The following is a 25,966-nucleotide window of genomic DNA, read 5'->3' on the forward strand; positions in this document are numbered from 1 at the left end:
ATTCAGCCACATGCCAGCTGAAAAGCTCCTGTCCCTCACCTTGACTCACGCCTTTATCCCTGGCAGAGTCTCTGGTATCGATGTACGACATCATGCATAGAAATGGAGCCACCGTTTCAACATTAACATCGAACCTGCGGCTCGGGCCCCTGCGAGTAACGCCTCGCAGATTAGATATTAAATGGGGTTCAGTGTGTCTGTGTCACCGTTTCTCCCGAACCTGTTTCACACCGGCGCCGCTCGCTCCCCCCTACACACTTTTATGATTCCTCACCTTCTCGGGAAAATGAATAAAACAAATTGTCCAGAGTAATGTGTTCAGAGTTTGGGAAGAATACATGATGAATACAGATAAAGTTGTTCCATGATGTGATCCTGGTTTTGTTTTGGAGAATAGTGGATGCAGACTTACTGAAGTCATGTATCATGATCATTTTTCATACGCTTCATTTATGTTATCGCACAACAGATAAATGGAATAAATCACTTTATTCAATAAATTGATTTATTAATATCATTCTTTACTCCCTTGCATACACATCATTGACGGAAAATGAGCAGGCTGGAGAAAAATCTTGTGATAAAATAAATACAAATAAATGCTCCGTCAATTACAATTACTTAACAGACAGTATTTACAGCAACATGGGGAAAAATAGCAATCAGGAACCAAACATAACAATTCACTGTATTTACAATTCTCACTGCTCCTCTCTATAATACATATATATTGCTTTATGTTACTAGGTTCTATGTCGCCCCACATATGGCAGAAGGAAATGAACAGGGCAGAGTTGTCATTGGCTTGTGATGTAACGCAGATTTAATTTCATCCAGAAATATTGTCATGACCTGCTCCTTCCCTGGATTTATACATGGGCCTTGTTGGAATAATTCGTTTTATTTTGAAAAATTACATTCTTTCTGTGCCTGCCATTGTTTTACGTCCTCCTCCAGGGTGTTTCCGGCTCCTCCCTAATGTGTTTCACCTTTGTCTCGTCAACTCCTTCTCCTCCCTGTTACATTGTTATCTCGTGTTACCTGAGTCTGATGAGTTTGGATTATTTACTTTGCATCTGCCTGCTTCCATCTGGAAGACTTATAAATCACATTTTGATTCCTAAAATCATTAAAATTAAACAAATTCTCTCAAACACTCTGTTGTTACCAGTGCAAAATGAAAACTCTGTGTCCGCTCTGTCATGTTACATTAAATGAGTACATTTAATTACAGATGATAAAATATGACAATATAATATTTTGATCTCTAGACATTGGAACTTTTCATCTTTTATTTTAAAATAACAAAGAACACAAACTGAGTTTTGTTCAAGTTTAAGAAGCCTTCACTTTATTTTCATCACACACCATCTTAATAATTTTCATTGTGTTCTACTAAATCTTTAAATTTGTCTCCTGAACCAAAAAAAAATGTTGTCTGCAAATAACACATCTGCAAAAACTATGACACATGTTAAAGTTTCAAAGTTTTGGCCCCAAAGTGCTGTTAATAGATGCACTTTATGAATATGTGAGTGAATGTAAAAAAACTGTACTGTAAAGAGCTTTGAGTGGACATCAAGACTAGAAAAGTATTATATAAATACTAAACCATTTGCAGACCTATTTTCAATTTCACTCACATCTCTGAAGGAAATATACTTCAATATATAACCAGCCCCATTTCATCTATTAGCATATCATCCTGCTTTTAATAGAAATGTCAAGGTTAGAGACACAGACTAACTGAATTAAATTAATTCATCACATCATGTTTTTTAAACCTTGTTTTTATCACTTAAGAAACTGCAGAGCAGTGGAAATACAGGTTTATAAAAGAAATTCCAGTATTGATTTCATTTTTTTCTCTTGTTTCATAATTGCCTATTTATTGTTTCATAATGTTTCTTTTTGAAAGCCCCTCTGTTATCCAAGACTTCGTATAACTACATTCAATGTTGGGCAGTGTTTATCATACAGTGATAAATGGCTGCTTATTGCTTCATTAATTCTGACCCTAACATGTCTATTTCAGATCCTCCCTAGTTTGTTTTTTTTTACACAATAAATTGTGACTAAGCAAAAGTGGTGTCGTACATAATTAACTATCGCCATTTCCTACAGTGTCCTGCATGACATTTATACAACAATTGTTGATTAATTACAAGTCATGGTTATTCTACTGGGTCTGGTGATGAAGCAGGAGAGAGTGAACATGGAGAAAACAAGGTTTCAGCACTGTTGAACACAAATACACTTGTGTGTGGATGTATACACATAACCCCATCACAATAAAACCAATACCACATTGTACAATCACTGCAATAAAGTGCAGGCTAAAGAAGAACCAACGCCTCTGTCAAGGACAATTCCTTTATTGGGAAGTAATCATGCAGGCACAGGACAGTGATCAATCATTAATAAATAAATGAATAATTAATTTACTACCAACGCATCTTAATTAACCCTATAACACAATGAATCGGTTGTTTCTCAATCAGGAAAGAAAAAAGGAGTTATCTGTAATACATTTGTAACAAAACAGCCATTAATGGTTCTTTATTGGGGAGAAGGAATGGTGCAGAGCTACAACTAATGAATTGACTTCCTAATGTTAATAATTAATCACAATCACCTGCATGTTTCTTGTGTCTTAAACAAAAACTAGTGTTGTGCACTCACCCGGCCGCAGCTGCTGTAAGCAGAAGAAATGGCCATGACCATGAATATGAGATTGCATCAAGTGGTATAGGTAGAGGGGCACCGCTGCAGTGAAGAGCTGTTGATGGGAATGAACGCAGTAGGCATGTAATAATAGACCTTTTCATGCAAATGTAGAAACTGTAACCAGTTCGTGAACCCTAAAACATTTGCTGCACACTCCTCAGCACTGTTTGCTCTCTCCTGGGAGGAATCCTTCCATGGACCGGTGGTGTCAAGTCAGTGTTTTCAAATTTCCAAGAGAAGTATCAGTTGTGTGTTTTCAGGAGAAAATGGTGGAAGAGGGAGCTGGTCGGCATGTGCAGGAATGACCGCTGAATCACAGCTGAACAGATCCTTCTTGTCTTTCTTTATTCGTCACAAATCCCATTGTATTTCCAGTTATTAATTTAAACAGACACATACTCTTTCTTTCTCTCTCACACACACACACACACACGCACACACCTCCAACTACAACTCATTGGGGACCCAAGAGGATTTCTAAAAAAATCCTTTCTGTTTTCATCATTTACATATCTTCATTTCTTTCCTGCCACTACTGTGGAAATCACTGAACAAGTACGCAGCATCACAAAAGAATAAGGACTCAGCAAATGTGGGTTTTAAAACTCTCTCTCAATGAGAAGCCAATCACCTTCAGCTGAACACAGAAGAAAAGCGTTTTACCGACCCTTTCACCAGGCAGGGCTCATGAAAAGGTGATTGACACCTGGGGACCTATATACGTGTCCTCAGGTGAAAAGGACACGTATATAGGGTTGCACTGTTCATACCTTTCATTACATTACATTACATTACATTTAGCTGACGCTTTTCTCCTAGGCAACTTACAATAAGTGCATTGAACCATGAGGGTACAAACCCAGAACAACAAGATTCAAGAAAGTACAATTTCGTCAAGAAACCCTGGGTAACTGCTATTTAAGTGCCTCTAAATTGTTAGTTTAAAGTTTTATTCAAGGTATAGTGGGAAGAGGTGTGTTTTTAGTTTGCTGCAGAAGATGTATAGACTTTCTGCTGTCCTTATGTCAATGGGGAGCTCATTCCACCATTGACTGGACCCCGTCCGTTCGCAGCACGATGCGCAAGTATGGGAAAGTATGTCTACATTTTTGCTACTGATTTTCGGTTAATTAGCTAATTTAATTGATTTACAAACAGTGTGAACCTCACAACATTTGAGTTCCTTTTTTTCCGATGTTTGGCCTCAGGTCTGAAAAACTGCCCCCCACTCTCCATCTGATTGAAACATTCCTTAACTCATGAAAAGTTCACACATGGCCCCAGTCCTCCTCCTCTGTAGATTAGGCTCTAATGAGACTTTGTAAAAAAAATCCACAGCAATTATAGCATTAATGGATTTGCGAGTGAAACGAGGATGGTGAATTATAACGCATGTGTATGTGTTGACGCCATCTAGCGGGTGTCTCAACTTCGTTTTGGCTCAGAGAGAGAGGGAGAGGGATAGAGAGAGAGAGAGAGAGAGAGAGAGAGAGAGAGAGAGGTAGAGAGAGAGAGAGAGAGAGAGAGAGAGAGAGAGAGAGAGAGGGAGAGGGAGAGATAGAGAGAGATAGTTGCAGTGAACATTAGGATTTGGATGGGGGGCATTTTAAGCCATACTTCCCAGCCTTGACCCCTTGATTCCTAGTCTCAATAATAATGTAGTGTCGACTGTGGCAAACACGTACTGACATATGCCTCCTGGTATTATACGCCGGGCTCTGCACATAAGGGTATAATACAACCAAATGGGCTCCAACCCAAACTGCCTCCCTCTGAAACTATTTGTTTGTCGCACAACCGGTAGAGTGCGACTAATCCAATCCAATTTCCGGACACACAAAGGCTCGGTGATTCATTGAAAGAAAAAAAAAAGAAAAAAGAATCAGTGTGGAGCTGTGCTGTTCTGTCCTCCTGGCAGCTCTAATCCCAATTCAGACACACGCACCGTTACGGCTGCGCTGAGGGCGCAGTAGACGCGTCCACACCGGCGGATGCTCGCGCTCTGGCTCTTTCTCAGGGGAGTCGTGTTTGCAAGAAAACAGCTCACGTTGACGTCAGATCGGTGAGTGACTTTACCGACAGGAGCTGCACCGGAGCTCAACCGAGTCAGCACCGGGATCCACAGCAGACAATCAAGCCGAGAGGCAGCTGCCGGATGTGATTGTATTCTAAACTTTAATGGACACTCGGCGTCTCCAAACTCGTTTTGGATTCAGTATTTGGCTGTGAGGAAGAGGGGGATAGAGGGAGAAAGAGAGAGCGAGAGAGAGAGAGAAAGGGGGAACGACGCTCTATCTCGCCGCTGACAGAGAGACCACTTGTGCCGCCGTCACAACTGTGCCAAGAGACTGGGAGTCTTTGAAAAGCGACCGGAGCGCAGCCGAGCGGCATACCAAGCAGCGTCCCGGGGAGCGACGCGCCGGGCTGCGATAATACGCATCGTCTGCAAGGTGCTGTGCGTGAGTGTGCGTGTCCACCTGGGTGCGCGGGGAACAGGACGCAGCAATGGCACTTTTCCCGAGTGGAGAAGAAGGGAGGACGGCAACAGTCACCAGCAAACACATGTAAGAAAAGACAAAACGATTCCCCTTCGTCTTGCCACGGGTGCGCACCGGCGAAGAGGCGCGGGACCCGCAGCATCATCGATTTCGCACTTTGTGATTTTTGCACTTAATGTGTGTGACGCGTTGAGCGGCCGGATTTAGAGCGGGGCTTCACCTGCACGAAGAGACTGACATTTGTTTTCACCATGGACGCCAGGATCTTGTTCTTGCTTGTTTGTTCTGCGGCATTTTTCGCTGGGCTGCAGTGCGCCTCGCCAAGGAGCACAGCGGGGACGGATTCCACCACCGCCGGCTTCAGCAACATCAGCAGCGGCAGCAGCAGCGGTGGTGGTGGTGGTGGTGGTGGTGGTGGTAACAGTGGGGAGACCGGGGGCAAAAGAGACTTGAACCAGACCATACACTCCAGAATCAAAAGGAGAACCCTCTCCGTGGATTTTGCGGTCCCCTCTCTGTTGCGCAATTACCTGGCGGAGTTCATTAAGAGACCGCTGAACGGTGACTGCCAGACTTTTGGAGGATGTTACACCGTGAGCGCAAACTTGAAAATGCACTGCGTACCCCTGCAGAAAACCGTGGCCACTTTTGTGGAGCCCAGTTCGGCTGCTGCGGATTCAGCACCGAGGAACGGCTCTGCTGATGGACAGCTCCCCTTCTTCTACAAGCGGCCGCTGTCCAAAGTTCTGAAACTGGGCCTGACGAAGGACAGCAGGAATTCCAACCTCGTGGTGGTGGAGATCGGAGAGGATATAGTCAAGACGGGATGTGGGGGGCTGTCTGTGTACGAGGAGGCCCCGGAGTTCACCCTGGAAATGGACCTCACGTCTGTCATGGAGGGGTGGCTGGGCGCGGAGGGGGGCCGGCTCAGGGTGCGCCTCATGCCCGAGAAAAAGGCGCAGGTGCCCGGCATCGAGGATCGGTACACGGCGGCCATACGCGCTGCAGACCCGCGCCTCTTCTTACAGATCTCTTCCCAGGGTGAGTCGCCCCTCCACTCATGCCTTCCCATGGTGTTCCCTCACACACACACACAAAGACACACACACACACACAAAGACACACACACAGCCTTGTCTTTATGACTTCAGGGGACATTATATTGATTTCCTGGAGACAGCATTAATGTGACTATGCAAACAGATTCCCGTCCCCACAACAGGAGCGATACCTGGACCACACACACGGATATATGTTATCATTTGTAAAATATTCTATTGCATTCTCTTAACCATCTCACCAAACGGCTTAACTCTGACCCTGTCCCCTAGTCTGAACCTCAAAAAGTAATTTGGACATGTGAGGACCAACCATATGTCCTCATAGCTATAGTTTCAAACCTTAATTTGTCCCCACTATCATACACAACACATGAGCACACACACATGAATGCGTCAGCAGGCCTAATTCATGTTGCTCAGTCACGGTTGTGATTTAAGTTCTGCTGTGATTAATTTTTGATGTTGGATCCAGCGTGTGCGTACAAATGCAGTGGTGGTTTTCATGGTGGCAATGAGCGAGTAAAGGAATTTAATGACCTGATGGGAAAAATGACGACTGAGGCGCGTCTGTGTGTGTGTGTGTCAGAGGGAGACAGAGGGTGAGAGAGGGAGAGAAGAGAGGGAGAGAGAGGGACTCCTCGCCTTTAGTTGCTGTTTCTGACTCTCCAGACTCATGTTTCATTATTGATGCCCACCACAGCACTGCTGAGAGACAAATGCATGTTGATTTAATTACCAAACTTTCATTATTTCCAGTTGGGATCCACACTGAGTATATGCAACATCTTTAGAGGCTGCCATCGTTATCAGTTCTGAGATGGTAATTATTATTTCATTAGCAGGGGAGGAGAGGTGCAGTCGCCTGATAATAAGATGCCTGCACATTGCACAAGACCCCAATGCAAAGCTATTTAAGTTAGAAACGGCCCCAGCAGATCATACTGGTTCCCCCCTTAACGATACCTTCTCAATCCCCTGAGCCACCCACCGCTTGAAGGAAGGTTGGAGATGTAAGAGAACAGGTTTTTATTTTGATTAGGCACAAATTAAGCTGTTATCTCCAAGAAAGCTTTAGCACTCAATACTCGAGGGCCCTTCCCTCGTTCTTTTGAGCATCGGCACAATCAGTGTAATTGCTTAATCACTTTGATGAGGGAGGCTGGCCCAGAAAATATCCAACACAACCTATCGGACAAAGGCAGAGTGGAGGCTGGCTCGGCTGTGAGCTGATAGACTAAGGAGGAAGCCCTTCTTCACCTGCAGGCATGTCTGCACATATAAGAACACATGCAAACATGGAAATGCACACAACCAAATTGTACAGATTGTAGAAACGGCATGTTGGGTAACAAACTATTACATGTCGTGTTGGTTACTGCGCTGTGCATTGCATTGTGAATTTGGTGGCGTTTTTTAAATGAAACATGAGAACTTTGCTGTATTGTTGTAATGGCAGTGTTGTTAACCCTTTGAGCTGCAGTTGCAATGTTGCACACACGGCGGACATGCTTCATACACATCAAACTGGGCCCTGCTGCTCCCACCAGCCAGTCAGACAACACAGCTGGTGATGGTTTCAGGTGGGAAGCCAGCAGGGGATATTTTTGCAGTGAGGACATCATCTCTGGTGAGTGCCCCTTTGTCATTCCAACCTCTGACCAGCCAAACTGGTCCTGTGGATCAGTATGGAATTGGAGTTCCACACTCCAGTTCCATGTGTTTGACATGTCTTTGTGATCACGTGACAAAGCAGTTGCATCAGAGTCACTGAGGGGGGATTTGTAATGTTCTCAGAGGGAGAGATACAATCGGGATTCGACAAAGGTTTTTATTGGCAGTGTTGAAAATGTGGATTTCAAACCAGACCCTGATCTTTACCATACCAAGATATGCGCAAAAAAAAGAGAGACAAAACATACCCACACACAGACACACTGCTGTGTAGTTTCCAGTTTCCTCTTTAATCAGCTTGGATAGAAAATGTCCACTGCTCTCAACAGCCTTCAAGCAGCTGGTGTCCTTGTGTCTGTGTACAGTGACCTAACTTGAATGGTGGCTGGAACCTGTATGATCAGGACATTTTTCAATGTTTGTATCAGTAATATTGTGTCGATTATGTCCTGCTGTTAACGGCAGGCAGATCCACACGAGTGTTGTTGTTGTTGTGCAGGGCAGCAAACAACGTCTTTTGCTGTTCAATTGAAGGAACTTGTTTGCACCTGTCGTCCTCTGTAAACTGTCCTCGGTTAAGCAGGAAATTAATTTTTGTTCTGGCATGCACTGCATATCCATGGGGAATATTGTGTTGTGTAGTCATTCTGGTGAAATGGTTAAGCCAACTCGACACAAAATGAGAAGCCAAACTCTGCTAGCACATAAGTAGAATGACTGATCCATTATCGACCTACTGATTCCACAAACGTCGGTCTGTTTGTCCGTCTGCCTGACTGACTGTTACTGTTTCCTGCTGTCGGACTGAGACAGACACAAGGCACGGGCACTGATCTCAGTCATGGCAACAACATTCAAAGGATCACATCCAATTTGGCAATTGTTGGAAAAAGCTTTTAATTGCAAAGATGTGAACTTGGTCTGAGATTGTTTTGATTACTTAAGCGGTTAACAAACATCTGAATTTGAATTAACTATCAAATCTTACTACAGATATACCGATCAGGAATAACACAACGTTTTCTCATTCTGCACCAAAGACCGTTTAAGACAAGCTCTGCACACAATGTTCAGCGCATAAACAATAAATGGTGACAGGGTATTGTCGAGCAGTGTGAGGAGGACTCACTAATGCTGAAGAATAATTCTGACGTAGCTCCGGAGCATTAACACAGGACAAGAGAACAGAACATTCCGAGCAGGCAGGTTTACAAAGGAAACAATTTAAAAAGAAACAAAGATATAATTTCAGCTCATCCATTAATGCAGACAAACACCCCTGTTAGTGCAAAGACAGCGGCTCCTCATTCAAATGAATAGGCTGCTGTCAGTTGTTTATTGCGTCCATGATCATTTCTCTTATATCACATCTCCTCCATCCTTCATCCTCACATAACCCAGAAATTGATCAAGTCTTTAATCATGGAGGACAGCTCAGAGGAGCAGAGTGACTTCCTGAGGGAAGCTTCAGCGTGGAGATGTAGATGCTTTCACTCACTCCAAATGTGGTACGATAATGAGCCGTATTGAAAACACATCACCTCAGTGATTCTCCTTTTTGTCAAGAACAGTGGGAATGGGACAAATAACAGCATCAATAGAACAATGCTCAAAACAAAGAGAGCAGCCGTTCCTATAGAGTCTGATCTGACAAAAGCAGCTTTGTCTCCGACTGCATGAATTACCAGCATCTGCCATGAATGTAATCCCGACTCCTGTGCATGGCAGGGTTTATGTTTATGAATGAAAATGTCAATGGGACCTACACGATTTTAGAACAAGACACGCTGTTGAAACAAAACAAGCCCTTTCCCCCCTTCTCTTTAATGCAGGAAATTTTTTATTATGTAAAAAAACGACTGGGGATTGGCCAACCACATCTGGTATTTAGACAAATCATCTGATAACAAAAAAATACACATTGTAATTGAGATCACTAACAGACTGATATCACCAATTGCCATGCAGTCAAATGTTTTATCTGCTCGGTAACTCATTATTCTTTTTTTTTTTATTATTATGTAGTTTATGTGCTTTAGACTACGCCTACCTTACAATGTATGAATAAACACAATTGATCTATTTTATGCCAATGACAAACTATCATATGGCTAATCATGAAAAAATTACAATCTTAAAATGAGTTGTTTGTATTCCCACACATAAACAACAATTCGCCGTTATAGTCACATCTGTTGTGTTAAAGGCCAAAAATGCCTGCTGTACTTTCCCATGAAAACAGTGTGTGTGTGTGTGCGTGTGTGTGTGTGTGTGTGTGTGTGTGTGTTTGTCTGTGTGCGTAGAGGGCAGTGGGGATCATCATTGCTGCGTTCCGATCTACAACTATATTAAAGTCAAGATGTTTTCTTTGCATGAACCATAATTCTAATATTATAGCACAATGTTTTTTTTACTATTATTATAGGATTTTACTGCAGTTTAATGTTCTATTGACATTTTTTACATGTTTTCCCACTGTGGGAGAAAGCTCCTGGGTAATAAAGGAAGGTGAAGTTTGCGCTAGTGCTGTTTGTGTAGCAATAGTGAAAACATGCATATAGCTCCTTTTACACAAGGCCTAGCTCTTTAGATTCAGAAAGTGTTTTGCTCAGCATGCATTTGCCATATTATACATTTATACAGAAGACATGGAAGAATAAAAATCACCAATATAACGTTGATTACCTCTACATAGTCCGACCAGAGCTCCAGCGTCTTTCAGGAATAAGCAGGCACAGACAATGGACAGCTACAACAGAGAACTGTCAGCTGGTGTTATGTGGAGGTGCACGCCGTACCCTTAACACGTCGATTAATATTCTCCTCAGAAAACAACTGTGCTTGTTCCTTTCTTCAAATTGAATTTAGTTTCACTTTATTCTATTTAAGGTTCAGACTTTGATGTAGTGACAGGTGGACTCCACACAGGTGGATTCCACAGCCGCCCTCTAGATTACTGTGCAGCGTGTTTGCAGAGCCACAGATTATCATGGGCAGTTATTACATTATGAGATTTTACAAGGCACAAATGTGTTGACCCATTGTTGATGCACAGTCACAGACACACACACAGACACACACGCACACACACCTGTACAGACACATCTGTCAATTCTTTTCCCTTCTTGTAACCGCTTGTAACACCTGCCAAGGCTCCCCTGTGTATTGTTTTGCTCTGTCGATTATTTTTACAAACTGGATTGGACAGTTTCTGGCATTTATCTGTGTAACTTGCACGCAACACTTGTTGTTTTCAGCCTCCGGTAAGATGCCGGCTATTAGCATGAAATAAATACCCGCCATGGCACCGGGAATAATTTGACGATCAGGCGAACGTGCCTACGGGAGTCAAGGCATTAAACGCTGCATAGAACATTTATACTTATCTGCCCTATGTGCCCTATGGGGGAGATCATTAATGAGAAATGTTTCTATGAGTTGCAGTGTAGGAAAAGGGAAAAACAGCGCTGGGCAGGTGTGATTAAGAGTTGACCTCTACTTTATTAACCTCTGTTATGTTCACCAAGCAGGGCCATAAATAGGCAGCAAGAGAATCATTAAATGATTTCAGCATTAGAAGCAGGAGGAAGTGGGGGAGCCCTGCTTCATTAACCTGCACATACCTGCCACTGGGCTCTTTAAGATGTTCGTGTTCCTTCAGCACGCCATTAGCAAAGAGTGCATTCATAAAACCGCCGAGCATGGTGATTGAGGCCCCCGCAGTAAGAGAGGGCCACCATCATGCCTGAGAGGAGCAGTGTACCCTGGGGCTTTTCTCCCCGTGTTTGCCCCCTCAGTGCTGCCTCAAAAGCAAACACACAATGTTGTGAGTTTCGGTTGAGCATCCCCAGCCCTGTGCTCCTTTGAGAGGCTTAAAACAGAATCTTAGTGTGTCTGCGTATGTGTGTGTGTGTGTGTGTGTGCGTGCGTGTCTTAACCGTCGGGCAACTATAGCGATTTCTTCTGAAACATAAAGAGAGTGAAGTGCAAATTTATAAAGCTAGATTACACGCTCGGCACCTTGTTTACCCTGCGTTGCTCATGGCCCTTTTGAAAGAGGTTACTTGTTGGAAGATGAATACATTTGAATTTTCTTAATCCTAAATGCATTTCTCTTGTCTCCTGACAAAGTGGAACACACATCAGCTTCGAGAGCAGTTATGGGAGTTTTGCTGAGGGCGTGAGGGGCCGCTGCGGCAGAACATCTGGCTGCGTGATTGCAGCTCACCTCATATCTACCTTTTGGCTTTTTGACGTATAGGTTGCTTCTGCACTTACTGTATATATGCTATGTTGCTGATATGTTGTGTACTTATAAGTCTACTTAAATGTTCAAACCGGGGGGGAAACAGCATTTTAATTCAATTCAATTTTATTTGTACGGCGCGAAATCATATTATGCATTTTCTCAAGGCACTTTACATTCAAGACCTCATTTTTCTATCTGCATCGGTTGGGGTGAGCGGGGAAAAATGGGGAGGAGAGGAAAGAGAGGTGAGAAGTAAGAGAGAGATATGGGGTGGGGGGGGTAGGGGGAGAGAGAGAGGATAGGCAGACCAGGGACACTTGTGAAGCGTCCTTGTTCAATAATCGGTAGGTTCATATTTCTATTAATGAAAATGAAAACAACAGTTCCCTGTTTTTGTCTGCATGAGTACTGCAAACATGGCAGGTCAAATCTTCTGAGATTGGGTAATCCACTCTATTAATGTGTTAGCGCTTTTAAATGTCAAAGTTAAGACTTTGGTTTGGTTAACTTCTTGTATTTTGGAACACTAACCCTTCTTTTTCAAATGGCCACGTCCACCTCAGTCTACCCATAATCCCTTGAATCTTGAGCTTGTCTTCTTTGTATTTAGAGGTTCCGTCTCCTTGGACCAAGAAGGAAGAGTTCAGGCATTACTTGTGATGAAGATGGAGTGAGGACACCAGAGAGTCGCCCCCCTCAATATCAGAACAAACATAAGCAAAGATTATTTTATATAATAACACAATATACACTGAGCGCATATTCGCTAATTATAGAGGCAAACTATGACAGAAGCTTTCTTACACTGTGACAGATTGTAACCCCCTCACAGTGGTTTGGTTAATGGCTCACCCCCCCCCCCCCCCCCCCCTCCATCTCTGAGCGATGCCATCTCTCACTGACTCCCCGTAAGTAAGTCTCAGCCCCGAGACAAAGGACATGTCAGACTCGCTGCTGTAATTCCATCACTCGATAGAAAAAGACAAATTTACATTTAACCAGATTTCAGCCTGTCTGTTTGACCACAGTTGAATCTTGAATCTAACTCAGGCCTCCTCGGTACGTGCAGCGGCATCTCCTGATGCACACGAGAGGCAGGAAATCTATCTACAATTATAATGTTCATAACTCAGTGAACTCTCATCCGATTTTCAAGCCGTTCGCTTTGTCGGATGTGTATTAATGTTACAGAATGTTTGGTTACATTGAACCGGTTTGAAACAATTAGGTTCTAAGTGCATTGAACTGAATTGAATACCTTTGCCCTGGATTTTGTGAAGCACTCTGTAACCTTGTTTAGATAGGTGCTATAAAAAATAACATATTGTTATTTTGATTTTGGCTTGCTGCATGTCTGGATCATTTTGGAAATAAATTAAGTCTCAAATCATTGAAAAAATACAAACAATGTTATATTCAGTGTCTATAAGCTTCATAGTGTTGTGGACTTTTACACGGTTACAGCTAAATATTAGAGATCGGGTTCTTCAGGAAAACAAAGTCTAATATTATTCCCTTTAGAGGGGATTTTGATGGGTGTTACTTCTCTACTGCTACTGTAAATAGGTACACAGGCCCCAGTGAAACCAAATGCATGAGTATGGAAAACACCTTACTTCTGTTATAGGACACAGACTGTTCAGGGTCATTTAGGGCGGTGGAAGGGTCAGATCCAGGGAGAGAGCCAGGTGACAGGAGACATTTCTCTGCTTATCCTTCCCCCCAACAGTAAGATCCCCCCTGGGTGCCTCTCTCACAGGAGCTGAGCTGGAGGAGTAACGCGCTCTTAAACACATTTGGTGGGAACATAGTTCAACGACCCCGTGCACCTGCTGACCTTTAATTTAGTTTGTCCAGGTGGAAGGATGCAAAGCTGCTGGAGAAGTGACATTATATTACAAGCGAGTGCATGGACTTGTGTCAATCAATGAAGCTCTTGACATTCAAAGCTTGTATCAATCAGCCACTAATGGGGAAATCAATAGGAAGTCAAAATGCCATGTCACTTTATTACTTGTGCATTTCTATGATCAATTCAGTCAAGCTGTTGGCGGCGTGTTGGGACGCCCCGGAAGACCCGTTAGGCCCCGCTCAGCTAATCGATACAGCGGGTCATCCCGAGCGTGGTCAAGTGCACGTGTTAGCTGCTAAGTGGACTTGAATTCATAACAGAGCAGTTGAGAAAATAATACCTGAAGGCGAAAAAAGCTGAATCTGTGATTGTCTGGCAGCAGTGAGAGTGGCAGAATTCTGGATTCATTGATTTACCCGTATTTCCAAATGTGAATCATAAGACACTTACAGCATCTGCAATATAAACACCAAAAATCTGACTGCCTGAGCACAGTGAAATAACAGGATTACCGCCCTGGAGTCACCACAAACACTTTTCCATGCTGTATTCACATGTTAAACCTCCATGAAAGATTGCAAACGCAGCACTTTCTATTCCAATGGCCTCGATTTAAGAAAGCAGCTCCTCTCCGTGGCACCGTGCACGGCTGAAAAATTAGGGCTTTTTAATGAGAAGCCCCCTGAACCTGCAAAAAGGGCACATGTGACAGTGGAACTCAACAGGACTGTAATGAGACAGCTGATGCTTCACTTGCAGGAAGTGAAGAAACCATTTATTTGGCAGCCGGGGAGATGTTCGGCCTGTGCACCGGCCCTGACGTTACTTGGCTCCATCTCAAGAGCTTGGGGAGTGCAACTGTTGCCCGAGAAGACAAGCTGTGAGCATTCTGTAGCTGGCCACGCTTGAAATATGAAAACGTGTTGCTAGCCAAAGTGGAGATTACATGTAAACACACTGAGTATGTAGACAGCAGTGTCTTTTTAAGATATTAATCACTCTCAGTGTAGTTAATGCTCTTGTCACTGTTTTTGTAAATTAGCCAGACTCAGGGTGACTTTGGCTGGGATTTTCATTTTCAATTCTTATTCAACGCTGTCTTTTTTTCTTCTTCTCCTCCTTCCCCCTGATGTTTTAGTTATTTGTGCCACTTGCTTGTTCTTTTTTTTTTAAAGTGCGAGCTGCCTGTTTGATTAATGGCGATGCTTATAAGCGGCCTCGGCGCTGGAGTTGAGCTCGGAGCTAGGTGTGGAGATGAATGCATACTGTACACTGAGCTGTACGCAACGTGAAGTTCACACTTCCTCCCTGAGATGCTCCACTTTCATAATAAGAGAGGAAAATCATGTGCATATTTGACTGGTCATACGTTTCTGGAAGTTACACAGAGGATTTTCGCCAATTTGAATGCGATGATGCCATCATGGCCTCATTTTGTGCCCTTTGTTCTGTCTAAGTAGGTTATAAGATAAGGAGGGACTACGATTGAAGTTCCCTTCAACATTACTGCCCCAACCCTCAGTGATTTATATTCTCCTCCCACGTTCAGTTTCAAACATCACTGACCACACACATTCAAAACCCTGTATGGCAAAGAAAGAAATTAGAGAAACTCATGGAGAACAAATGATTTCTTAAAATGTCGCTAACATTTCATTAATGTGCATTTAAGAACAAAAAAAAAAAAAAAAATACAAAATTAAAAACGTTAAAAAGTCTCTAGCTGTGCCTAGAGTTTAGGGACAAACTAAGATCCCCTTTTCCTTGGGCTGCGTCGACCACAGAGGGCGAATGAGAGATGGTCTACAGAGGATTTCTCTGATCAGCGTCACCAGTTTGCTTAGCCTTTACTTCTGCCGCCTAGTTACAGGCTGCAGTTCAACTCAATGAGGAAGTTGAACGACCCCTAGTCTCAAGAGGGATCCAGCCCCACATAAGCAAAATGCTTGTCTAGTGGCCAGTCTGGAGACTTCACCTCCCGACAACGTCTAGTAGAGCAAGTCCAGAGGCCGACATTTCCTGCATAGTTTTTACACATCACAACAGAGTAGGCTGGCTGGCCAATCAGATCAGGCTGGGCTTTATCAGGAGGGGGGGCCTTAAAGAGACAGAGCGTTCCGACAGAGGCTGAAAAGAGGAGCTGCAGTAATGGACAAAGTAAGGAAAGTGATGTTTTCTGAACAAATTCAATTAATGGCACTAATTAAAATGATTACCCGGAATATGAGCATGATATGTCTCCCTTAAAAGCTGGTTGCTGTCTTTGCTGAGGAATAAGAACAGAAGGGATAGAGTTACTTCAGGGCAGTGTCATCAAATCTGCCGGGGGATGGGTAAGAACTGGGCGTTTGGGGGAGCTTCTCTCAAGCTTGGGAAACGACCATAATGTACATGGTGCTCATTAGTCACAAGTCATAATGCAGTCAAATTCATAGTTCCTACAATTTCAGACCACCGTGTTCTGCTCACTGTAACCCAGACAAAAGCCCTCAGGGTATTTTATATCAATTCTAAACCTGTATTATTGCAGTTAAGTCAAAATTTCTGTCTGTGGGTATTCATGGAGCAAATTTATTGGCTATATTGACCTGTGTATAAGTCTGTGCTGGGTAGGTGGCATGCAGTGGGCTTATGAGCGCTTCCTGCTGAAAAACGCTGCTGCAGTCAAAAAACAGCTTAATAAGAGCAGAGTTTGTTGGCCAGAAAATGAAAACAATGATCTAAAACTATACTGCAAGGGTCGGCAGAGCTGATGGGAATCTGCAGATGTGGGTAATGACTTTTTTCTGCGTCTGCCACAGAAAATGACCCCTTTCACAAATTAATGGAGAGTTTCCAGCTTCTCATTTCACTTTTTTACAGTTTTTGGACAGCTAGCAGGATACCAGCACAGAAATCTGAGGGAATAAGGAGGAAGAGGGAAGCATTTCGGGGGCAGCGCAACACACCCGTGGTCTTTCCAGGCCAGTGAAGCACTGCCACTAAGCTTTTCTCTGTTGTCAAGGCTGTCCTTGGTTTTTCACACATCTTAAGCCAAACTTACATTTGAGCTGAATCAAACCAGTCCCTGTGACGTTAACCGCTGAGCATTAAGAATCAGGGGGGAACATGAAGAGAAGAAAAGCTCCCATCATTCACCTGGAGTTAAAAAGCCATTAACCAACGTGGCGCAGGCCTCATACACACAAAGCCTGGCAGCCGTAGAGGAGCAGCCTGAGTGCTCTCAGGCCACATCCCCAGCTCCCTTTATGATCTGTAATGGGATTGTTGAGGAGCTCCAGCAGCATCCTCATCACAGGACAAAACCCCCGTAATGGGACATGATTCGCCATGAAAGGGCAAAGAAGAGCAGTTTCTCACTGAACCCGCTTATCCCTTGAAACCTGCCCAACCCCACATCCTCATCCCGGCTATTCACCTTTCCATGGAGACACTGGGAATGTTCAATCCTCCCTGCACCAACCTGCCACCGCTGTGGCACAGAGGGGTGTGTACGTTTGTGTGTGTGTGTGTTGGGATGGGGGGGGGGGGGCAGTCATGACAGGTGCTGTTTGTGGCTTATCGGAGCACCAGTCCCAGCATGCTCTGTGACCTGGACTGGCACAGTCAAGGGATGGAAGCATAACTGACTCAGTTTCGGAAATTGCTGGAAGTCAATATTGAGCTGTTTTGAACTCGCCAATGCCTCCAAACAGCTTATCCTCTCAGCTGAGTGCAATGAGAAAAGTTTAATGAAGTCCCAAGTTCTGCTCAGTCTTTTTTTCTCAAGTTTTAGTCTGGCTCTCTTAAGCAACAGTTACCCCACCCTCCAGCCATTTATTATCAGTAGGGACAAAATTGAAAAGTGATAGATAAAGCCAGGGTAATATCCATCCTGAGACAGGTGTTCCATGTCAAAGTCGATATATTAGTCATGAGGGTTGCCAGTCAGCCTGTGAGAACTGTTGGGCTGTCATTGTTTTATGTGGCTCTGTGGCAACCTAAGGCCTTTCTCCATCTGCATTCACTCGTTCTTGTTGACTTGTGAAACATCATCAGTCACAGTTCGAGTACTGTTCGTGCTCAAAAGTCTGCACCTTGCCAAGTAAAGTCCAGATGATTGGAGGTACTCTTGCTCTGCCCACATTACAGAGGATGCATCGCAAGGTGACCTGTGTGGACATTTTTACTATTTTACTATCACTGCTACTGCTGTTTCATGGCATGTCGCTTTAGGATTATAAAAGCAGAGAGTTGTTTAAACTCAAAAACAATGGTCATTTCACAATAATAGTTGAAAATATGCCTAGAATTATTTCACAAGCCAACAAAATATATCAAGCTCGTTGGTTGGCGAGTGCTCATGGAACCCAATAGGGACCGGCCTTATCTGTTAGTCCGCTTGAAATGTGCAACTGGCTCTGATGTATCTGGATTAACATGACATGCTGTCTGTTTGTACTTAGCACTTTGAAAAGTGATAGATAAAGCCAGGGTAATATCCATCCTGTATCCATCCAATATTTTCTGTATAATGGGAATCTAAGTATCATTTCTGTTCCTGGGCAGATTTGGTTAAAATTTAGCAATTTTTTTTTTTTTTATGTCAGTTTTATTTTTTACTAGGTGTTGTCTTTATAGTTTTGACCCCATTGTTTGGGGGTACGGATTACTGTCCAATGCACAAAATGGAATTTAATGATTCACAGGCTATTTTGAAATTAAGTTAACATTTAGGCAAAATTGTAATCAAGGGACTACTGAGGTTACCTGGAAGCTCACTGACTCGACTGACTCATGTGCGGCCAATAAGAGTCTTTACACCAGCAGGCAAAATTAATCAACAAGAGGATGGGAGAGAGTATTGATTCTGAGTGCTTGTATCATTGCCTGTATGTCTGGGGAAGGGTTGGAGACAGATTTGGGCAGTGTCCATGCATAATGATTAACGTCCTGTTGAAGTGGCGGTGTGTCACTCTTTGTTTATGTTTTTGCTTTGCTCAGGGACTGCTGCCACCTGGCAGTGGTACAGTGTAATGGATGCCGCACTGAAGGACCAGAACTTGATTAGTCCGCCCCTTGTCGTTGCAGCCAACGTGACTTAGTGTCGCTACAGGTGGTGTGGTCATTAGACCGGCCACTGCCCCTTATGCAGAAGAAAGCAGGGCCAGCCACCCACACAGGAAGACGCCCAGAGACAAGATCAGGTTCGTCTGAACTTCATGAGAGAGTAGGAAAATAAAATAGGTGGAGGGAGACAGTTTCTTCAGAAGAGGAGGGGAAAAGCGAAGCTACCATATGCAAAGCAATATATCTGTTTGAGACAAACATCAATAAATTCTATTTGTATATGTTTTATGTGCAGTTGTGTGTTAAGATGGATGACATGTGTAGACCCAAAAGTGAAGCCAAAGCGTCTGGATCACCACCTAGTGGCTGGCGACAGTACAAGATCCTGCTTCCGCCATGTTAGTGGATGGGGCATGTACCAACCTAAAAAACTCAAAGTAAACATTAACATTTTTTCTCATTGTTCTTATCACTCTAATGTTTGTTTAGTGTTATTTTTGCTACCACAGCTCCCTGCCCTGATGGCTACTGCAGAAACACACGGACTCTGGCTACAAATTAATAAGATGGCAGCGCTCATATATCCACTATACTTTGACTTAATTTCTAGATATTGGGAAGAATTTGAGGAAGCATCCATCTTTATATACAGTCTATGGTTTTCTTGCAGTGTATTTGCAGCGTTTGTTCATGACAAAATATGGAGTGGAGGAACAGACCAAGCATTCTTTTAAAGGGGACATAGTATGCCCATTTTACCACAGTTGATATGGTTCCTTGGGGTCTTAATGAAATGTCTGTAACATATTTTTGTTAAATACCACAAGGATCATTTAAAACAGAACCTTTTTACCCTGTCTAAAACAGCCCTCCTCAGATTGACCTGTTTTGAGTGCCCCGCCCCCCTCACCCCCGGTGAGCCTGGCTGTGAGAGCCTCAGCTCCAGCAACGTTTAGAGGTGTCCTGGGGGTCCCCACTTAAATGGCTGACGGGTAGCAGCGGCCCGGTGGCCAAGTGGAGCCGTGGCCATGTAGCGAGACTCCCTACATGGGCATGGTGTGTCTATGACGTGTATTTCGTTCGTAATCCCATTCGACGCACTCTAGCGTATCGTTTCTGATATGTCTAATGTATGTATGTCATTGAGAACAGGTATAAAAAAGCTACAACTATCACTTAATAACTCTTTTCTTGATACCAAGTAAGTATGTTTGTGAATGGATTCAGTATATTCTGCTTTTATAATACAACGGTTTACATATTTCTTCTATTTTCCCTGCAATGGGACAAATCTGTATTCCTCACATTGTGGTTGTGTGTTTTGTATCATTCTTCTCTCCAACTGCTGTTCTCAGCCTCTGCGCCTCTGTGTTTACCTTCTGTATTGTAGCCTCTGGTTCACTTGAATTCAGTTGCACACTCAAGGACCTTTGACTGGCTTGTTTTAATTTACTTTCCCTCCCCATTTGCCTTGTACATATCATGGCTTGACCCTGACCTTCACTCAGAGCCATGTATCCGGCCTTTCTGCACAAGTGCACTGCATACTAACCTCGTGCTGTAACTCGTATTAGCAGGTACAGTATCTCCATGAGAAGCATGTGCTGTGATCGTCATTTTCATGAATGGTGGACTTTTACAATTTAAGCTGTAAAACCAGTCACTGACACTGATGAATGTAATGAACAATCTAGTGGCCTGGCATGTTTACCATCACTCCTATCACAATTGCTATAAAATTTCAACTGTGTTTGTATCAGTGGATGTTTACAAGCTTGACTGTGTCCACATACACACACACACACAAAGCTCATTGCCTCTGTCGGCATTCGCATCCATGCTGGTGTGCACGTTTGTGTTTGTGTGTGTGTGTGCGTTCATTCATGTGTGCATGTCCACTAGGGAGCACTGAGGTGCTTTCAGGCAACACAAAGCCTCTTCCTCCTCTGTCTGATCTTGCAGGAACAGTGAGCTGGAGCCAGCAGTTAGCAGCCCCGTCAGCAGTGTAAAATGGGGGGGTTGGAAAAAAAGATCAGCGCCTCACATTTGTTTTGCACAGTGCCAGCTGGACAACATCATGTTGACCTTGCCTTGATTGCACAGTTCATGAAATCAAGCTATGGACCTGGCCTCTGGCCCCTTTAACTCCACACTCATTCTCTCCCCCCAGCGCACAGACACCTGCCTCTTCCCCAATGTCCCACTGCAGACTGGCCTTGGCGGTTGTTCTTGTGACGCAACCAGTAGAAAAAGTACCACAGGTAAAAAGATCTTACCAGTGCCAGTGCTGCCGGTTGAGGGGAGTGGTTCACACGCCAGGTGAAGCTGCTCTCCATTGCAATGCAGAGTTTTAATTATCATAAATGTAAAGCTTTAGCTGACCTTCGATACCTTTACAGAAAAGACTTCTCTTACATGCTGAAACGTTTACAGCTTCACAGACTTTGCAGGAAGTCTCACAGAAAAGGGTGGCTCAGTGAATTATGAGCCAAGCTAGTACTGTCTGTTCAATTATGTCCAAAATGCCCCTTCTGTTGTCTGCCTCTTGGTTGTGTGCATCTCTGCATTACCCTGGCTGTGGTTATCCAGCTGCAGAGATAGGTCAGATTGTTTTATAGCTACTCTCGCCACATGGGCCGTCAAGTTAAGTAACATCTTGAAGAAAAAAATCCCATGATAAAGGGGTCACGTGTTCCAGTTAGCCTCACTTATTGCCTTTGAATGCTAATGCCAAACGCATCATGAAATGATATCAGTTACTTGTGTAGAGAGGGTGTCAGGGTGTGTGTATAGGCCAATATGTAATCTTGCAGTGGTGACCAAAGCACTTTGAAAAAACATACGAATCAATCTTCCCGTCTGCCGCTCTTAAGAAAAGCCTGACTCAACTGTCATGTACTCTGGATTCACGCTTCAAGTTTCCATCGGGCAAAGTCGCTGACTGACAAGTTTGAGAAGGGCCTTATCTGTCACCTTACAGGCTTTTCATTATAAAAAATGCTTGACTACTGCACTATCACAGGAAAGATGGTGAATGCAGCTGCCAGAAGGCGGGCGGGGTATAAGACAGACAGGCGATGGGACAGATCATGTAGCAGTTACAAAGTGAACTTGGACACAGTCATTTTTGTTTCTACTTCATCATTCTGACTGGCGGATCTTGTAACCCCTACGTGACACGGATCAACCTCGGAAGTATCAGAGTTGAATAAAATGGGACTCAGGAGGTATGGCTTTGTACATCGGCGTCAGTACAGGTCACACAACTCTTCTACTTCTCTGCGAGCAAATACCACGGGGGTGCCGTATAATGAGGCGATTGGCTGGGTCCATCTTCCCACAGCAATGACAAATCACGTAATGGACTAGCTGTGGTGACTCAGCCTTTCAAAGTGGGAGCGTAGCTCCATGTAGTGTGACGGCGTTGAGGAGGTCCCAGAGCGGCGCTCATGTGGTCAGGACCTGGCATATTTCAAAAAGGCCATCACAGAGGGGAAACCAGCCAGAGTGTTTTTCCTCAATAAGCACAGGACGACAGGTTCCTGACATGACGTATCTTAAAATGCAGCCTGACTGCCCCAGACACTTTATTCACTGATGAGGAGCTGTCCTCATTTAGCTGCGCAATATATTTACTGCAGGGAGCTCATTAGTGACTGAAGGGGCAAACATATTTGAAAATATTTAAAAAGAGTTGAAATGATGATGAAAACTTGTTCAGGTTTATCTGCAGGACCACAGAGTGTGTGTGGGTGTGTGTGTGTGTCTGTGTGTGTGTGTGTGTGTGTGTGTGTGTGCGCGTGTGTGTGCGTGCGTGTGTGTGCGTGTGTGTGTGTGTGTGTGTGTGTTCGGGAGCTCTCGTCTGGGAACCCGTCATTATGTCGTATTCATGTAGAGTTATTCATGCATCTACAAGTATATTTTAAAATAATGTTACAATCAACACATCTCAATCATTTGCTGGTCGCACTTCTTCAATATCAACTCAAGCCAAATCTGAATAAAAGCTGATGAGTAAGTAAAGCAGATTTCTGACATGAACTCCAGAGGATGTCCGCAGAGCTGGGTCCCGACTTAGGCAATTTGCCTAGCTTGGCATGAAGACTGAAAGCACAGGGGAAACGGCTAATTTTGCTTTAACCAGAGATTACAAATCTTACACCAGCTGTTATAGTCCCAATTTAACTCAGAGTATCTTTTAAGTTTAATCTGGACATAAACAGAAGTGCAGAGACAACACTTCAGGTGTTTTCTGATCAAACCCAGCATTTCCGTAAAGCAGTTCCCTGACATTTTGTGTCAAGAATCCGGGGAGTCAGTGTTGTTTAGTAAGAAATACTGTAATGATAGCACATAGCCTAATATAAATACAATGAAGACGCAGGGTGTCTGTTTCCCTTCACCTTTATGCTAAGCCGAGCTAATCACATCTTAGTTCTAGCGTCATATTTAGCGTACAAACGTTGGGTACTAATCTTCTCAGCTAGCCCTCGGAAAGAAAAACAAAATGTTTCCTTCGACAACTTCCAGCAACAACAGACTTTTCTTATGAGAACAAACACAACCCAATCAATATAACATCATCCAAACAACTAAAATGTGATTGGCTGCTTATCTGTTACAGACTCAACCCTGGTTTCCTCCCTCAAGCTCTTTTATTATACAGCTGTCATCATATTCATCTGCACTGTAATGACTTTGCTGAGGCACATTTTTAATTGGCCGCGCCCCTCTGCATATTCAGTAACTCTCCCTCAATTTCAGTTCTTAGATCAGGAACGCCAACATTAAACCGTCAATAATTTCAGGTTCATCTTGCCTCATCATTACTGGCCTGGGTCACGCAAGATTGATCTCCCTCCTCCTGGTTCTGATTTGCAGCACAAGCAAATTTTCTCTACAGGGATTTATCGACTGTTGATGCAAGTAAACACGTTAAATCTGGGTAATTCTCTGCTATCACTCACGGTAGGCTCCTGCAGAACATGACAACGACAAATAGGTATACTCTAGTTAAAATAATGGACTTTTCAAATCATCCCGATGTGGTCTGTGCATTAAAACATTCCCAGGCTTGTCTGCCGGGTTGAAATGCATCTGCAGTAAATGGCCAGTGATGGCTTTAATGTGACTAGATGGACGATGCTGCTGTGAACACAAATGAAGCCACCTATGCCGAGTCAAGTGAAAATAGTGCTTGTAATTTAAAAAAATCAGTAGGAGAAAGAGAATAATCCTTGTGATGAATGGGTTGGAGCAGAGATAGTGAAGCCCACCTGTGTGTTTGGCTCACTGAGACGAGACGTTGACCAGTTGTGACTTCGAGGCATTTGTCTGCTTTATCTGCTTCAGTATCGAGCAGGACTCCATCAGACGATGAATGCCAGCTGGCTGTGAGGACGAGGTCGGGAAAAAGGGGACAAAAAAAACATCAACAAACAAACAAATGAAAAATACAGGCCAAATGAATGGATGCCAGCAGAAGTGAGGCAAGGATTGGCTCTTACGCTGATTAAACATCAGAGTCAGGGGGTGTGGGGGGGGGTGGGGGGTGGGGAGCCATTAGAGATAGAATGTATTCACTAGGGATCTGTGCTTTTATTTCAAATAAGGATATGTCACTGCAGTCTCTCGCTCCACGCCAAGGATATATTTTGGTCAATCCAAGCAAGGGGGGGGGGGGGGGGGGTCAAGATATACTTTAACTTGAGTTTCCATTTGTTCTGTACAAAGGGAGAACGGTTGTAGGTGAGGCTGCACAGAAGTACCTCAAGGCTGTGAGCAGACAAACAACGCACAGCACAATTGTTCCTGAAGATCCACCAATTGGAGGCATTCCCTGTGAATGACTATCTAGCTGTTTAGAGGACTCCAAAACCAAAAAAGGACACGGTAGTCAAAAGAATATTATTATCATTAGCTTAATTGCAAACATTACCAACCGGTAACGTGTGAGGCGGATGGTGAGTGGTGACACTTTGAAGGATGTCACTGCTGATGGTAAAGTGCGCGCCAGTTCGGTGTTTGGTTTCAAAGCTCACCGCCCTGCACCATCTGGTTCATCCCCGTTTCTGCCAGCGAATCGGGAGCCAAGAGCCGGAGTGCTGGGGTTCCTGCCACCAGCCCAAATGCTATGATCAATTTTCCCCATGCATCCCTCAGCCTTGGCAGGCCAGAAAAAAAGAAAAAAAGCCTCCTAAGCGCTGTTTAATCTCCCCACGACATGGTGTTTGACACACGTGCAGCTGAGCAGCGACAGTTGAGATTTGAACATTGATCCGCGCAGTGTCCCTCTACGCCGGCCTCGCTCGCTCATTTGCATAAAAAGGGGGGACAATTTTCATAAAGTGGCGCGAGACCATTAAAATAGTCAAATCGTGTCCATAAGGCCGAACTGGGGGGGGGGGCTCATGATCCACAGGGGACATTTCGAGGAGACAGAGGTGTCGATGTGAATGACTAATGAAGGAAAGGGTGATGTGCTGAGGAGATGATTGCAAGGAAGGAAATTGAAGAGCTAACTGGAGAATTCTTTAAATGATATACTAATAGCCTCCTTCTACAAGACATGGGAAATGAATAGAGAAGGACATGACACACAGACTATTGCAGTTCTTTATCATTAAGAGGAGTTATTTAAAGCATTTCCTCACATGCTTTTTTCAAGGGTCCTTCTAAAGTTTCACCCCCGTTGGAACTTTTCACCAACCTGGTTAAAAAAATATTTTTTAGGTCAGAATATTCTTAACATCAAGTGTTTATTCTAATCTCATGGTCTTTATTATTGCAAAAAGAAATGTGATCACAGTTCAAATAAGTCAAACGTGTTAATTAACATAAACACACAAACTCTCCGATG

General features: G+C 43.8%; 1 protein-coding gene across 1 annotated transcript in view; it reads left to right on the forward strand.

Moving 5' to 3' along the window:
- Positions 1-5,215: 5,215 nt before the first annotated feature.
- alk (ALK receptor tyrosine kinase) overlaps positions 5,216-25,966 on the forward strand; it is a 330,599-nt gene continuing 309,848 nt past the window's right edge. The window contains exon 1 of the mRNA XM_062398186.1: positions 5,216-6,266. Within this exon, the coding sequence (XP_062254170.1) occupies positions 5,477-6,266 (790 nt within the window). The 5' untranslated portion in view covers positions 5,216-5,476. The remainder of the gene's footprint in view (positions 6,267-25,966) is intronic.

Source organism: Platichthys flesus, chromosome 10 (assembly GCF_949316205.1).
Source record: "Platichthys flesus chromosome 10, fPlaFle2.1, whole genome shotgun sequence".
Taxonomy (NCBI): Eukaryota; Metazoa; Chordata; class Actinopteri; order Pleuronectiformes; family Pleuronectidae; genus Platichthys; species Platichthys flesus.